This window comes from Brachyhypopomus gauderio, chromosome 19 (genome assembly GCF_052324685.1).
Source record: "Brachyhypopomus gauderio isolate BG-103 chromosome 19, BGAUD_0.2, whole genome shotgun sequence".
NCBI classification, from domain to species: domain Eukaryota; kingdom Metazoa; phylum Chordata; class Actinopteri; order Gymnotiformes; family Hypopomidae; genus Brachyhypopomus; species Brachyhypopomus gauderio.
Window position 1 is genome coordinate 8321340 of NC_135229.1, and position 17500 is coordinate 8338839.

A 17500-nucleotide genomic window follows, 5' to 3' on the forward strand; every position below is an offset into this window, starting at 1 on the left:
CTGTTTCTTCCTGTTGATTCTTTTTTACCTGTTGAAAGATGTGACTTCCTTCAGCGTCCATATAATTTAGCACAAGAACTGGAAATGTATTCCAAAGTACATGCAACTCTGTAGTAATTTATGTGGAGTGGAGTGATAATGCAATTGTGACTTTCAATAAGCAGTAATTATTCTACAATTAGGTTATCGATTGTTAGGTGGTATCACCACTTATGAGTTTATAATTATTATTATTCGTTTTTACTTTTTAGCATTTGTTCCTCGTTGTTTTAGTGGAGTGTACAGATAGTACAGATAGCATTCATCATTTTTAAAGTGGTCCATAAATAAATGTGACTTTTAACAACACATCTACTGTTTGTTGTAGGTCAGTGCACCCAGAGCAGGGACACTGGCCTCGGGTGTCAGACTCAGGGTCTGTTAAGGGTCTAATAACTAGATTAGATTAATCAGTTGTGTTAAAGCAGAAAGAACACTAGGGTTGGGGGTAGGGGTATAGGAGGGGGTGGGGGACAGGAAGGGGGGGGTAGGAGAGAGGGAGGGGGGTATGGGAGAGGGGTAGGGGGTAGGAGAGAGGGAGGGGGGTATGGGAGAGGGGTAGGGGGTAGGAGAGAGGGAGGGGGGTATGGGAGAGAGGGAGGGGGGTATGGGAGAGGGGTAGGAGGTAGGAGAGAGGGAGGGGGTAAGGGAGAGGGGTAGGGGGTAGGAGAGAGGGAGGGGGGTATGGGAGAGAGGGAGGGGGGTATGGGAGAGGGGTAGGGGGTAGGAGAGAGGGAGGGGTAGGGGGTAAGGGAGAGAGGGAGGGGGTTGCTGGACTGGGACACATACCACCTTAGTGAAGCAGGGGGCTGTGTGTGTGAGATGGTGAAAAACTGGTCCAACAGATATTTGTTTACAGGAAAGCATGAAAATGTAAAACTGTTTTAACTGTACACAAGCTTTTCCCAGGGACAGAGGGAGAGAGAGAGCGAGAAAGAGGGAGAGAGAGAGGGAGAGAGAGTGAGGGCAAGAGACAGGGGTGAGAGTGAGAGAGTGAGATGACTTCATCTGATGTTATTTTCTACATTTCTACATCTCAACATCATCTGATTGCAGTTTTTGTGTTTTAGTGTTTGTCTATTTCTGTGTTCATTATTTTAGAATACTTTTGATTATTTTAACCCTTTGTTAGATTTGGGATTATTGGGCCATGTTACTTGTTACATGTCATTTTATAGTTTGTGAAATAGAATAGGTTATTTTGTCAATAACTGAAGCATGACTTCATCACCACTGGTTATGTGCGAATCTCTCTTTGCTAGGGGTATTGATGCTAATATGCTGGAATAGTAGCTGCAGTTCAGGTTCTGTAGTAAAAGATAAAGATGTAAAGGTAGTAAGTGAAGGATGGTTCAGAGAAACAACATTTCAGCTGTGCAAGCACTTTACACACACACACACACACACACACCACACACACACACACACACACACTATATATATAGTTCGGTGTGTGTGTGTGTGTGTGTGTGTGTGTGTGTGTGTGTGTGTGTGTGTGTGTGTGTGTGTATGTGTGTGTGTGTGTGTGTGTACGCGTGTGAGAGAGAGAAGTCCTTGACTTAACTTTGTTTGTGCATCTGACTTATCTGAGTTTACTTGGCCCAAATGAAAACTTCCTGTTTTAGTGACATCTGATTGGCCGACACTATAATCTCAATAAAGAATGTCTGAGCAAAGTGCACCAACGAATGACATTTAAGCACATAAGAAAAAAAAACACATGAGCACATGAGAGTGAAAAAGAGGCAGTGAGAAAGAAAGAAAGAAAGAAAGAAAGAAAGAAAGAAAGAAAGATGGACAGCTTACATGCTGTAGGTTACTGAGTTCCATCAGTGGGATGTGTGTCTGTGTGATCACAGACCTCCCCAGACTAGTCACCACATTTCCTGAACTAACAGCAGAGGTATGAAGCTCTGGGCCTGCACAGCACTGCAGAGTTTAGAATTTACTCTCTTCCAACCATGTTTACCTAAATCAATCATCATAAATGACCTGGTAATTAGGTGATGGGTGTAATCAAGTATTTTACAGGTTAAAGACCCTCTGCAGTGTTGGGGATTTTTTCCAACACAGAGATTGTTAAATTCCCCCCAGCCATTTGGAAAATATATATATTTCTAAAGATTTATATAGATAAAATATTTATTTATTTTTTTTTATTGACAGTCTAAACAACTCATCTAGCAAACGATGCAATTTAATTGTTTGACTTGTGGTGAATATGCAAAACAGTACTTGACAACCAACAAAAGAACAAATATATCTGTCAGTATGGCATTTAAAATTTGAGAATAATTGTGTTTAATGTATATAGATTTTTTTGGATAGTTTTCAGAAATTGACAGAATACTTTTAGCTCTTTAGCTGGCTTACTGAGACTGAATGAGAAAGGATTTAAAACCTAATGAAATATGTAAATCCTATATATGTCTGGATTTGTTTTTTGAAATAATCACCTCACAGTTCATGACAAATTCTGCTCTGTCTGAAGGTTTTAAATACATATACAGACACATAGAAGCACACACACAATGGCAGGTCTGTTATGGACAAAGTGTGGATGACCAGAAGCACAGCTGTCATGTAGTAGAGTAGGAAAATCATTCCATGCAGCTGTATGTGTGTGTGTGTGTGTGTGTGTGTGTGTGTGTGTGTGTGTGTGTGTGTGTGTGTGTGTGTGTGTGTGTGTGTGTGTGTGTGTGTGTGTGCGCACGTGTCGCGTGTGTGTGTGTGTGTGTGTGTGTGTGTATGTATGTAAGTGTGTGTGGAACAGTAGTACTAGTAGCAGTATGTGAAATCCAAAAATTTGAAGGCACAGTCCTTCACTGAAATAGCAGCATTTTGGAAGTTAATTTATTCCCATTTCAGAATACTTTCAAGGCCTGAAAGAATAATCTTTCTATATATATCCTTCTGTGTATATATGTTGTGATGTTATACTGAAAATATTTATTAATTGAGACATATTAGTAGTGTTACCATTTGAACTTTTGTTGTTACCTTTGTTTAATTTGAAAACAAAGCATAACAATAGGACATTGAACAGAATGCACATACTAAGTTATGTAATAATCAGCATTTAAAATGCTTAATATTTAAAAACATGCCATGGCATGATGATTTTTTTGTGTTCAAGTTCACTCAGGAGTGTGTGTGCTGGCATATTTAAAACGGGAAGTGGGGTTAAAGTTCATTGTTCAGTCTTGAGCAGAGGGCCTCCGAACCTTTCATGTGTGTTTGAGTCACCACGTGTTTATCTCATCAGCAGGTGCACTAATGAGTGTGTGTGGGTGTTTGCGTATGTGTGTCTGTGTATATGTGAAAGTGTATGTGTGTCTGTGTATTCCTCATGTGAAAGTGTCCACTACATATTTTATTCAGAAAAATATGAACAAAATGTTTGAAACATTGTAATGTTTCTGATAGAGTTCATATCCTTCTTGAATCTCAGATAATCTCAGATTAATAAGTATGTGTTCATTAGAAGTAAATTTGCAGTGTGCTTTTAATGTCTGACTAGACCGTTTGCATCATTTCTTGTTATACATGTTCCCAGTGGTGTTTTGCAGGTAAGCTAATGACCCATTTGAAGTAACTCTGAATGACACAGCGTGTTTCCTGTATGCAGGGTTGTCGAGTGTGGCTGTGGGAGGAAGATCAGTACTGGCCCAGCACGGTACACTCCTGCTCAGGTGGAGTGGTGGTGTTCCGCACGGACTACGGACAGGTGCGTGTGTGTGCGCGCGCGCGTGTGTGTGTGTGTGTGTAGGAGAGAGTAATTGTTTGGCATAACATCTGCTCTGCACACTTCAGAGAGACTCATCAGACAGGTGGGAAGGTCTCAGTTTACACATTGACCTGTGCGTGTGTATTTGGTAGCTAACAGGTCAGTCGTTACCATGCGGGTTGTCCAGAGTACCAAGTACTCAAGGAAAAGAAGGGATTTAAGATTAAAGCCTTATTCAAAGAGATTCAAAATCCTAAGCTGATTGGTTCAAATGAGACTCACTCTGATAGTAAGCCGATTGTGAACAAAAAGCAGGTAAACAATTTTTTTAAGGGTTAGGGTTATGAGAAAAAGGTTTAATTAAAAAAACCTTTGTGGAGAAAAAGGTTTCATAAAAAATGTAAATTGTTTGTTTGTTTCTTTCTTTCTCTTTCTCCTTCTTTCTCTCTCCCATTCGTGTTGAAGTATTTCTGGTCCTTAGTCTGTTTTCCATGACTGGTCAAACCATAATCATTGGGTTGGTTTGTAACACTCCCTGTGTCACTCACTTTACTACACACATGCAAATAGATCTGAAAACCATCTAAACGCCCTGTACATGTTCTCATTCTCTATCTGCATTAATAATGTGTGTGTGTTTGCAGGTCTACACCTATAAGCAGAATGCCCTGAGCAGACAGAGGGTGTATGAGATGCACAGTAGTAGTGTGTGTGGGGTGGAGGACATGGCTGCACTGCAAGACCTGCATGAGGGAGCCATTCTACACAACCTGCACCTGAGATACACAAAGCAATGTATATATGTGAGTCCACCGTACAAACCCACACACACATACACACACACACACACACACACACACACACACACACACACACACACACACACACACACACACACACACACACACACACACAGGTGTCTTCAGAAGAACATGCAGGCAAACACTTTGCTTCTCTCCGGATAAAGACTGCAGAGAGACACTGAGGTTTAATAATTCACACCACCGCTTGAGCAATGAAGGTGTCAGTGTTTCAAAATATTCATATCTCTTTCTATCTGTTAAAGTAGTATGTTACTGGTGTGTGTGTGTGTGTGTGTGTGTGTGTGTGTGTGTGTGTGTGTGTGTGTGTGTGTGTGTGTGTGTGTGTGTGTGGGATGGTCATCTCACCTTTCATTGGGCAACTGCACACAACTGGAACATTACCACATCATGCTTGTCAGAACAGGACCAATAAATGTAAGTGAGCAATGCATGAACGTAGTTTGCCAATACTGCCCATTGTGCGGTGTTCATACAGTGAGCTCCTAACACACCCTCCAGACGTCTCACGTGGGTGTGTTAGGAGGGACAGCACTGAAGGGGGGGGGTTCCAGTAACTGGGAGACACACCTCTGCTGGGTTTGCGTCACTTTATACTCATCACTAGTCCATGTGTAAGCAGTGTTTGGCAATAGTGAACTGACTGAGTCCAGCTTGCACGGCAGAGCAGGTATGCTAATCAATCAGCCCTCAGGATGATTGCACTGCGTTACAGGGCCAAAATGTCCAATAAGGGACCATTCGTGTTGAACCATTTCAGTAAAATTGATAAACGGTCTGCACATTTAATTGCTTTTATATGGGGTCCATGTTCACATGTAACTTTGGTGGAAGGTTTAAAACACATCATTATCAGTAACAAGCTTATTTTCTCTAGCTATAGTATGGATATGGTTATGATAATACACATATGTGATTTGCTGTCCAGTTCTGTACTGTCCCGTTTGAAGTATTAATAATAGACATCTTTAGAGATATTAAGTCAAAGTCAAAGTCAAATATATTTATATAACGCTTTTTACAACACATGTTGTCACAAAGCAGCATTACAATTGTATGGGACTTGTCTAGAGATATATCCTGTGCTGAAAATTGTTTTGCTTCCTATGAAGGTGACATGAATCCTTTTGCTTACCATAGTTGCTAAGAAACAGCAAGCTCACCACTGTTAAATGAGGTTGTGATGAATTGTGGTGGTTGGTAAACTGATCTTGAAGAAACTTCACAATGGGCCAAACCAACCATAGTCCACAACCAAGAATAGACCGTAGTTCCACAATAAAGCATGAATGACTGAAGTATCCCACCTTATTTTAATATGCAAGGATTAAATGTGCTTAAAATATGTTGTGTAATCAGAAACTGATGTTCTTATACACAAATGTCTATCAAATTAAGACTCATTAATGCTGCTTAATTAACTTTGCCATTCAAGGTTTGTGCAGGGTCTTTTGTGAGGGTTCTAGTCACATTTTATTGTTTCAGTCTTATTTGTATACTGTGTTTAACAATATATATTTTCACAAAACAACTACATAACCTACGTTTAGACCCCTAATTAGTGACCAAGAACAGTGACAGTGATAGAATATTAAACATTAAAACCTTCCACTTCCTGTTTTATGTTAATTCTGACCATTTAAGACACCTGTTTGTCAACAGTGATGCCATAGTTACAAGTTTGTTGTGGAAATGAGGAATGAATTGATGTCTCTGTGTGTGTAAGAGACCATGTCTGTAACTTGCATACAAATCTCTTCTACTTACAATGTCTTTCTTCCTCTCCAATGGATCATTGTTAATCAGCCAAAAGTAATAGATCACAAAGAGGGAAAATGCTAAAAAGCAAAAGCGGAGAAAGAGAGAGACAGAGAGAGAGAGACAGACAGACAGAGAGAGAGAGAGAACTGAAGGAAATGTGTTTTTCTTGAGTCTGGTTCTTTTAGCTGTGGGTTTTCTGTTCAGGCCAGCAATGCTTTGACTACAGGGAACTAGGTAAAAAAAAATGCATGTGTGTGCGTTTGTGTGTGCGTGTGTGTGTGTCTTTTGGATCAGCATAAGGTCTTGGCATGTACCGAGTTAAGCTTTGCCAAAAGCAGACCAGTAAAGTTTTAGCGGTGGGCTGACATACTAACACGTTAAATCCTCTTACAGAACTACACAGGAGCAGGATTGCCTTGTGTAAACTGTGTGCGTGTGCATCTGATGCTTAGATTGGGTTGCTGTGACCTCACCACTACTGTACTGAACTAATGATGTACTGACCTTCTGGCAGGTAACGATTAGCATGGAGACCTTCCTACGCGTTGTGGCTTTGCACCACGATGTTACTGTGGCACCATGATAATGCTGCTACATCAATATCAAAAGATATTGGTGTGCTATATCTGAAGATATGACCCATATTCAGTGCTGTTGAGGTAATGCACCCTTAGTGAGCAGACTCACACATGCTGGTGCCACGTGTGTGTTTTTAACACTAATAAGAACAATAAAATTCTTAGACAATTAGTGGGTGCACATCTGATTCATCTCAGTCCATCACCGTTATAGGTATGTTTGGTTTGTATGTGAGTGAGACACTTGGGTATGGCCTAGGCAGGGTTTATCTGCTCATGCCTGGGCAGGTTGTGGTTATGTAAGGAAAATGTGTGAATCCTGTTCTTCTCGCATGTGTCTGTGGTGACACACGAGTGAATACATCGTCCTGCCTTTGCTTTCCCTCTAATAGCACACGCTGACAGTTCCTCTCTCTCTCTCTCTCGTAATTACTCTTCTCTCTGCCTGATAGTCATTTTGGAAACTATCCAATATGCAAACAAATTTTCTCCTACGTAGAAAGCCAATTGAGGTGAAGTGTTAATAATAACCAACTGAGTAAAACAGCTTGCAGTAGCTGATATGACCTATAGGTAAATGGTTCTTTTAGGGGAACAATAGGGACAGTTATACATATAAATGGAGCAGTAGTTATATATTAAAAGAGAGAAATGGCTTTAGGTTGTCGTTTAGTTTTTAGACTGTTTTTATACCCTTCTACATATCTGTATTCAGATATTTACTCTTGACAGGCAAGCTGTCTCGGTGTCTAGCTGCTAACAGGACAGCTTAACAAACTGATAGAAAAATCTAACTGATTGAATAATTGGTAACATATGGGAATGATCCATCCTGAATTGAGGTGGCATTTGCAGAAACACACAAAACAACAGATTCTTTGTGTTCAGTGTGTGTGTGTGTGTGTGTGTGTGTGTGTGTGTGTGTGTGTGTGTGTGTGCGCACACTTACAGAGACAAAGGTTTGCTTTCTAGGGAAGATGAGGAGCGAGTCTTCTTGCAGTATGTGTGTGCGATCGCGCATGTGTGAGTCCAATCTACAAGCCCCTTTTTGAGGCTTGAGAAGTGTGTCTTCAGTATTTATAGAGCTCTGTGTTTACGAACAAGCAGTTGGCCAGTCCAAGCTATCTGCTGTCTACTCTGTTTCTGAGTTTGTTTCTGATCTGGTTTTGCATAGTGAAAGGTTTTCATTAATGAATAGCCAGACACTAAAGAAGCACTGGAGGTCTGGGCCACTGCGGCAAACACAGAAAACAAGAAACAGCAAAATCTTATCCAAGTAAAGGATTTGTTTGACACTCAATACCTCCTTTACCCTCTTTCCAAGATGTGGTATGTGTGGGTGTGGGGATGCATGTGTGTGTGTGTGTGCACGTGTTTTAAAATTGACTGTGTCTCCTGAAGAAATGTCTTGGAATGTTTCTCTCACTCAGATCAAATTCCATAGAACTTAAAAGACAAAGAACTCTCTCTCTCTCTTTCCCTCTGTCCCTCTCTTTCTCCATCTCTCTCCCCCTGTCTCTCCCTCCCTCCCTGTCTCTCTCTCTTTCCCTCTCTCCCTTCCTGTCTCTCTCTCCCTCCCTCCCTTTCTGTCTCCCTCTTTCCCTCTCTCTCTCTCTCTCTCTCTCTCTGTCTCTTTCCCCCTCTCTTTCTCTTTCTCTGCCCCTCACTCACTCTGTCCCACACACCCCCTTCTCTCTCCTCCATGATTGTAAACAGCTGTGGTCTTTTTTTGTCGGGACAGAGAATTGTAGGAGAGCTGCCCGCTCACCTACCCACATCAAACACATACACACCACACACACACACACACACACACACACACACACACACACACACACACACACACACACACACACACACACACAGCTGGGGGTTGGGATTGAAAGTTTTTTTTTACACTTCATGATCAAGCTTATATACTTAATTTACCAATCTTACTTTCATTGGTGTGTGTGTGTGTGTGTGTGTGTGTGTGTGTGTGTGTGTGTGTGTGTGTGTGTGTGTGTGTGTGTGTGTGTGTGTGATGAACAGCAGGAAATAGTTCTACTTTAGTTTGGTTTAGAGCCATAGCTGCTCATATTACAGCTTAGGGTTCACACACCACACACACTCTGCAATTAGTCTGTCTGCTGCATACACACTATACTGCAGAAGGGAACTGTACTACGTGTGGGATCTCTGCATGTGTTGTGTATGTGTCTGTGTGTTTCGGTGTGCATGTGTGTGTGTTTTCACTATTAATAGAAGTTACTGCTCATTTCAGCTGTCTTCCATTACCATGGTGACAACAACTGCTCATACATACTTGTATATTAAGGATGTGAGATACTTTAAAAATTCCCATTCTTGAGACAAAAGAACATTGGTGCACAAACTGCATCTCATATGTAGTGGTTTGAATCCCATCCATGGTTCCCACGTTACGCCTCCCTGATTCACTGGCATTGTGCCCTTTAAAACACTGCAGGGGCTCTGGCTGGGTGAGCTGACCTGGCCACTAAATCTCCAAGGTGTTGAAGTTTTGCTGTCTCAATAATTGCGTTCATGTTGTTTATACAGGATTTAGCTTTCATAAAGTTTGTGATTTACTTATTGGTCCAGGGAGACAGACAACTGCTGATTTGACAAATGTGTTTTTTTATTTTGGATGGTTGGTTGGCTGTTTTAACATTCACATATTGGTGTTCTCACTGTTAGTAAGGCTAAGTGTGAATGGCAACCTGTTTAATGTGTTCAGTATGCATAAACACCCCAAGAAGGGAGTGTATGACGGTTTGAACCCTGGGTCTGCCCACTCTATAGCACTACAGTCTCACTGTGGCCTTCTAACTCATTTAAATGCCCAATTTGGTATTTAAATCATGTTCTCAACAGTCTTTCAAATTTATTTGAATAATATATGGTCAGTAGTAGATGGTTTGATACTAGACAGACAGACACACACACACAAACACACACACACACACACACATCACTCATTGACATAATACACATACAAATACTGTATTCTGAACATTTATGTATTTTTTAATGAATCCATGCTGCCTTTGCCCTTACAGACGTACATTGGTTCTATATTAGCGGCGGTGAACCCATACCGGCAGTTACAGGAGCTGTACGATGTTTCGTGTGTTGAACGCTACAGTCGTCATCACCTAGGAGAAATCCCCCCTCACATTTACGCCATCGCCAACGAGTGCTACCGATCGCTGTGGAAACGCAGCAACAATCAGTGTGTGCTCATCAGGTACGACGCAAGCACACAAAACCCACACGCACACACACACACACACACCTTCCCATGCACACTGCATAGAGACCATGCACACACACACACACACACACCTTTCCCACACACATACACACACACACACACACACACACACACACCTTTCCATGCACACTGCATAAAGACCATACACACTCACACACACACACACACACACTTGTGATTTTCATGTCTCGGAAAGAAGGCACGAAAGTGTATTTGTGTGTGTTTGATGCATGTAACCATGTAGTGTGTATGTTGTGTGTGAATATACCTTTACACCACTAGGGGCGTTTTACTCCCTGCTGTTTAATATTTAAGACTTCTCATTAGCCAGCAGCTTTTACTAGCAGCCTCTCTTAACCTGTTTGGTGAGTGTGCGTGTGGTCAGGGGGGCAGGGAGCTGCAGAAGGTTTCAAATGGTTCACTTTGTGGCTGAAACTTCCCTGTTGAAGGCCCTTGTCTGATTCAGCGTGGTCTTTTGCACTGAAGCATAAACAACTCTTTAAACCCGTCAGACCCGTCTGTTCTGGAGGGCCGGTCCCCTATGCACCACTAGCCTCATTTTCAGACCTTTCCACATTGTTCACTATATTCTGACATGACAAATCATACAAATTTCAAGGTATTTTGATACTATACCCCCTGATGCGATCCTGGTTCATGCTGCTCTGTGGTATGATTTCAAGTCCCTGATAAATGTTTTCTTTATCTTCAGTCCCACTTGCAGTGGTCTGATGTTAATATGAGAATTGAGTCTCCTTGGAGCAGAGATTCTCACAGCTGTAGGGTGTGAACCTTAAATTCCCAAACTTTCAGGCCCACACTCCAAAAATGAGACCAACACACACATATCTTAAGATCTAAGTAAACTCTATGATGAAGATGTAATAACTTGCTTAGTGTGTCTAAATCTGATACTTAAATAGCATCTAAGGTTGAACTCAAGACTGACTAATAATGTTAATTACACAAGAATGCCGAGGTCAAAGAGTAATCTGTGTAAGTCGGTATTTCAGCATGTCACACTCTAAACGCTCCGGCCTCTGTTCCTACCAGAGTAGCACTCCCCCTGCTGGATATCTGAGCTACTTGCATGTGTGATTGTCTTGGTCAAGGTTTGTTTTGGCTTGAGACTTCAGCACACATATCAAACTCAGTATGAGGAACCCTGTAAGAACATTATCTGACCTTTTGTTATTGTGTGTGTGTGTGTGTCTGTGTGTGTCTGTGTGTGTGTCTGTGTGTGTGTCTGTGTGTGTGTGTGTGTGTGTGTGTGTGTGTGTGTGTGTGTGTGTGTGTGTGTGTGTGTGTGTGTGTGTGTGTGTGTGTGTGTGTGTGTGTGTATCAGTGGGGAGAGCGGTGCAGGAAAGACGGAGAGCACTAAGGTGATTCTGCGCTTTTTGTCAATGATGAGTCAGCAGAGTCTAGAACTTTCTGCTAGAGAAGCATCATCACACGTGGAGGAGGCCCTTCTAGAGAGCAGGTACACACATACATATTTCATGTTTCTAAAAAAAAACACACACACCAACCCCTTTAACATATCAGCGCATCATCTGATGTGTACACTGTCCCTGTCCCCATTGGACTACACATACACGAACATAAGAACACGAGCATACGTGTCGTTCACCTTCTCTGGTTCTTTTTCAGTCCTATAATGGAGGCGTTTGGCAATGCCAAGACGGTGTATAACAACAACTCCAGTCGCTTTGGGAAGTTCATCCAGCTCCACTTTAGCCAGCGGGGGAACATACAGGGAGGAAAGATCGTCGACTGTATCCTGTATTGCTCTGAAAGAGGCGCTGATGACAGATCACCCTTTCCTCTGCTTCCCTTTGCTATTGCTTGCCTGTGTGTGTGTGTGTGTGTGTGTGTGTGTGTGTGTGTGTGTGTGTGTGTGTGTGTGTGTGTGTGTGTGTGTGTGTGTGTGTGTGTGTGTGTGTGTGTGTGTGTGTGTGTGTGTGTGCGTGCTAGAAAAAGATCAGTCAAAAAGTTTCAGTTGATTCAAAATGCAGCTGCCAGAGTTCTCACAAGGAGCAATAGCAGTGAACACACTGCCCCCATTTTAAAACCCTGGCTAACAGCATGTTACAGCATTGACTTTAAGGGAATATTCCTGGTCTAATAATCTCATGAGGGTATAGGAGCATCTACTTGATGTGCAGCAGTGATACGAGTCCAGCAGAACTAGAAGCTCAGTAGGAACCTGCCCAAGGTTAAGGCTAAACACAGGGAAGCAGCATTTAGCTACTTTGCTCTTGGAAGCAGTTGACAGAATACTAAAGTGAGCGGTTCTATAAGTTAGAATACTTGAACAACATGCATTTCTATTTGACTAGGCTTTAAGCTCAGTGTAAAAGCTATTCCTTTACCTCTTCATACATCTTGCAACACAACATCTGTTTTATACATTTATTTCTTTTAATTCTTTATTTTAATTTTATATCTCAGCATGTTATGCAATAGAAGAGGTCAGATGCTCGCAGATAAAAAATTTAGATTATTTACTATTTACTTTCCTTATTAAAGGAAAAGGCCAGCAGAATTGAAGTTACTAAGCCAGAAGGAGAATCCCAATAAAAACAGCTTGATGATCCAAAAAAGAAACTAAACATATACAAAAATATGTGTGTGTGTGTGTGTGTGTGTGTGTGTGTGTGTGTGTGTGTGTGTGTGTGTGTGTGCGTGTGTGTGCGTGTGTGTGGGTGGGTGGGTTAGGTGTACGTCGGTTACCATAGAACCATAAACTACTTCAAATGTGACTGCAAGTTTATTTATTTTTTTGGACATATCTATTATTTTCCTTGACCATGTTTCTCCTTAAAGACCTATTAGAAAAGGTGAGTATTTACTTCCTTGACTACTTGTTTGAATTGTATGTAGGCTATTTATGTGGGTTTTTTGTTGCTTATTGTGTTTCTCATCTCTTACTCTGTTAAGAATCGTGTTGTGCGTCAGAATCCAGGAGAGAGGAACTACCACATATTCTACGCTTTGCTGGCAGGAACCAGTGCAGAACAGAGAGGTGAGACGGGTCTATAGTACATCTCTCCAGGAGACACTCTTTTGACCTTTTACTGAAGCTTGTTTTGTTCGGTTCCTAAACAAATCTTTTATCCCCAGAGGCCTTCTCTCTTCTGCCAGCTGAACAGTTTCATTATCTGAGCCAGTCTGGCTGTGTGAGGGACCACACCATCAACGACACGCAAACCTTTCAGGAAGTGCTAGTAAGACGAATGTGCAACGCTCAGCTGCACAGATATCCAAACATAACAATGAGAAAACCATCATCCATTAACAGTTGTAAAAAGGCCACAGATGATTTCATGTACTCTGCACATCCCACAAGTCCTTGCATGCAGCACTAACTGATGCATGCGCACATGCCCCTGCTAGACAGCACATGTACATGCAATAAGGGAAATTCAATCGCCCTTTAGACTGGAGAAGCTAAAATGGGCCATAGTTGATGGGAAATGAGCACTGAACACTCAAAACCAGCTCAAACTTCTGTAACAAATAAACTACCCTGACAGAAAACATCCTTTTCATGGGCTGACAAGTTTTTTTGTGTGTGTTTTAGAATGCCCTGCGGACGATGCAGTTTGGGGAGGAGAATATTCGTGAGGTTTTAAGACTTTTGGCAGGAATTCTTCACCTGGGCAACATAGAATTCCTCACAGCTGGAGGAGCCCAAGTCTCGTCTAAGTCAGGTGATCTCCTTCCTCCTCCATGCTTTCTTCTCTTCCTCTCATTCATTTCGTTCTGTCTCTCAGTTCGGTCTTGGTTGTTTTTTTTAGACTTTGCTATTGGCTTCTCGTTACCCTTGAGTCTGTGTGTCTGGTCTTTGTGTCTCTTCCTCCCTCCCTCTCTCTCTCTCTTCCACTGTATCCATCTGTTCATGAATCACATTTACACTACATAGCCAAAGATATATGGACACCCTTCCTAATTCCTAATGTGTAGAAGGGATCATATTAAAGAAGTGAGAGACTTTAAACATAGCATTTTGATAGGCTGTCACCTTTGCTACAAGTCAGCTTATGAATGTTCCGCTACACTGGAGCAACCACTGTCAACTGGAAGTACTATTGTGAAATTGACATGCCAAAGAACAGTAGGTCAGTAGTAGACCATGCAAACTCACAGAGGGGAACTGCTCAATGCTGAAGAGTAGCAGATTGCCTATAAAAGTCACTCTGTTGCATCACAGAGTTGCAAACTGCCTCTGGAAGGAATACCAGCACATGAACTGTGTGTCAGGAGCTTCATGAAATGGTCTTCCATGGACAGTCATCTCCAGACAAAGAATCACCATACCAACCAATTGCTGCACCACCTTGACCAGTGGTGCAAATCATGGCGTGACTGGACTCAGATGAAATATGTTCTCTGGGGAAATGGATCGCACTTTACAATCTGGCACCGTGATGGATGAATCTAGGTTTAGCATAGACCATGAGGACACTACCTGCAGGAATAGACATATTTGTTGATGGAGGGAGTAACGCGGTGCTTGGAGTGACGGTATAAACACGGGGCGAACCCGGTTGTCAAGCCACAAAAGAAACGGGAAACGAAAGCGCAAACAAAAAAAAAAACCGTCCCAAAATAATCAATGAAAACGGATAGCGGAAAAAAACAGCGATAGAAAACTTGAGATGGGCCAGGAAACGGCGCAGAAACCACTTGAAAATACAGATAGAGAGAGAAGACGTGGTGACGAGACACCGGGGAACGCAACACGGTACCTAACGTCGAGGCTGGAGGCGCATAGCAAGAGGCTACAAACAACTCAGCAGTGATGAACTGCGACTGCCTCTCCTAAGTAGAACAGACATCTGCAGCTCGTCACCGCTGGTCGCGGGAGCTGACTCGTGGGCTCCCCCCAGTGGCGGCAGGTGGAGCGACACTGGAGCCAGCCCTGACGGAGGGATAACGATTTGGGGCTGTTTTTCAAAGTTTGAGCTAGAACCCTTAACGTCAGTGAACATAATGTTAATACTACAGCTTAGAAAAAACATTGTAGATAAGTGTTTCCAACTTTGTGGCTTACAGTTCAGGCAAAAGCCTTCCTTGTTTCATCACTATACCTCTGTGTACAATGCAAGGTCCATAAAGACATGGTTTATCAGGTTTGGTGTAGGAACATCGACTGGAAGCCAAGCTTTCTTGTTCAACATCAGTGCCGGACCTCAAACAAATGCTCTTTTGGCTGAATCTGTACACATTTACACTCACAAATGGTGTGGAAAGGCTACCTAGAAAAGAGCAGAAAGCCACAAAGAGGAAAACAGTGCCATATTAATACCTGTTTTATTTATTATTTATTATAAATCCCAAGTTTTTTGATTGGGATATCCCACACATTTATATTGGATATGTAGGTCAGGTGTCTGGTCACTGTGGCAGTTGTAATAATCTCATTATTTGTGTGTGTGTGTGTGTGTGTGTGTGTGTGTGTGTGTGTGTGTGTGTGTGTGTGTGTGTGTGTGTGTGTGTGTGTGTGTGTGTGTGTGGCGTGTGTATTCAGCTCTCAGCAGCGCTGCTGAGCTGCTTGGGTTGGATTGCGCTCAGCTGGCAGAAGTTCTGACTCACAGATCTATGATTCTCAGAGGAGAAGAGATCAGCACCCCGCTTACTGTGGAACAGGTGATGTGTACACACACACACACACACACACACACACACACACACACACACACACACACACACACACACACACACACACACACACACACACACACACACATATACACACACACACACACTTACACACACACACATATACACACACACATACACACACACACACACACACACACACACACACATTTACACACACACACACACACACACACATATACACACACACACATACACACACACACACACACACACACACACACACACACACACACACACACACACACACGCCAGTGCACATGCATCCCTTACCACTGAGTGCACACACACACACACACACACAAACGACAGCCAGGTGGCGTCTTCACACATCCACTTGCCGCAGTGGTATTCTGTGCTGTCTGTGCCATCATCTATAATTCATATTTGCCATTCTGAGACTCTCATGCCTCTCTGACATAGAAGAGCTTTGTCATTATGGCTACTATGGCCACCACAACTGTCCACCTGGTCATGTTGACAAGGATGCTGAATGCTTGGGGTGTGTGTGTGTGTGTGTGTGTGTGTGTGTGTGTGTGTGTGTGTGTGTGTGTGTGTGTGTGTGTGTGTGTGTGTGTGTGTGTGTGTTAGGCTGGAGACTCCCGTGACTCCATGGCGATGGCCCTTTACTCTCAGTGCTTCACGTGGATCATCTCCAAGCTCAACAAGCGTATCCATGGCAATGAAAATTTTAAATCTATTGGAATCCTGGACATCTTCGGTTTTGAGAACTTTGAGGTATGAAGCATGTCAGGATTCCTAAAACACTTGACCCATAACGTATGATATAACACACCTGAATGATTATAGAAGTGATACTTAAAATGAACTAGAACAGTAGTGGGTCAGTTTGTCTAGGTCTTCATGCCAGGAATCCTAATTAAGAGAGTGGGTTTCTCAATCCATCAAGAGGGGAGGAACAGGCACAGTAGTCAAGTGTCATGTGTTAGTCTTTAACGTATTTTCTTCTGACTGCTGCTCGTGTGTCTCCGTCTTGTCAGGTGAACCGGTTTGAGCAGTTCAACATTAATTATGCCAATGAGAAGCTTCAGGAGTATTTCAACAAGCACATCTTCTCCCTGGAGCAGCTGGAGTACCACAGGTGAGTCTGCAGGCAGGAGGTGTGTGGAGATACAGGAGGTGGGTGTGTGGAGATACAGGAGATACAGGAGGTGGGTGTGTGGAGATACAGGAGGTGTGTGGAGATACAGGAGGTGGATGTGTGGAGATACAGGAGGTGTGTGGAGATACAGGAGGTGGGTGTGTGGAGATACAGGAGGTGGGTGTGTGAAGATACAGGAGGTGGGTGTGTGGAGATACAGGAGGTGGGTGAGTGGAGATACAGGAGGTGGGTGTGTGAAGATACAGGAGGTGGGTGTGTGGAGATACAGGAGGTGGGTGAGTGGAGATACAGGAGGTAGGTGAGTGGAGATACAGGAGGTGGGTGTGTGGAGATACAGGAGGTGTGTGTGTGGAGATACAGGAGGTGGGTGAGTGGAGATACAGGAGGTGGGTGTGTGGAGATACAGGAGGTGTGTGTGTGGAGATACAGGAGGTGGGTGAGTGGAGATACAGGAGGTGGGTGAGTGGAGATACAGGAGGTGGGTGAGTGGAG

The 17500-nt window shown here is 42.8% G+C and overlaps 1 protein-coding gene across 1 annotated transcript in view; it reads left to right on the forward strand.

Annotated features, from left to right (window-relative positions):
• myo10 (myosin X) overlaps positions 1 to 17500 on the forward strand; it is a 42440-nt gene that overhangs the window by 6933 nt on the left and 18007 nt on the right. Inside the window, exons 2-13 of the mRNA XM_076981277.1 lie at positions 3668 to 3766; positions 4411 to 4569; positions 9986 to 10173; positions 11546 to 11680; positions 11851 to 11975; positions 13027 to 13040; positions 13141 to 13225; positions 13324 to 13427; positions 13784 to 13913; positions 15734 to 15852; positions 16477 to 16623; positions 16887 to 16987. Coding sequence (XP_076837392.1) covers positions 3668 to 3766; positions 4411 to 4569; positions 9986 to 10173; positions 11546 to 11680; positions 11851 to 11975; positions 13027 to 13040; positions 13141 to 13225; positions 13324 to 13427; positions 13784 to 13913; positions 15734 to 15852; positions 16477 to 16623; positions 16887 to 16987 — 1406 coding nt within the window. The remainder of the gene's footprint in view (positions 1 to 3667; positions 3767 to 4410; positions 4570 to 9985; positions 10174 to 11545; positions 11681 to 11850; positions 11976 to 13026; positions 13041 to 13140; positions 13226 to 13323; positions 13428 to 13783; positions 13914 to 15733; positions 15853 to 16476; positions 16624 to 16886; positions 16988 to 17500) is intronic.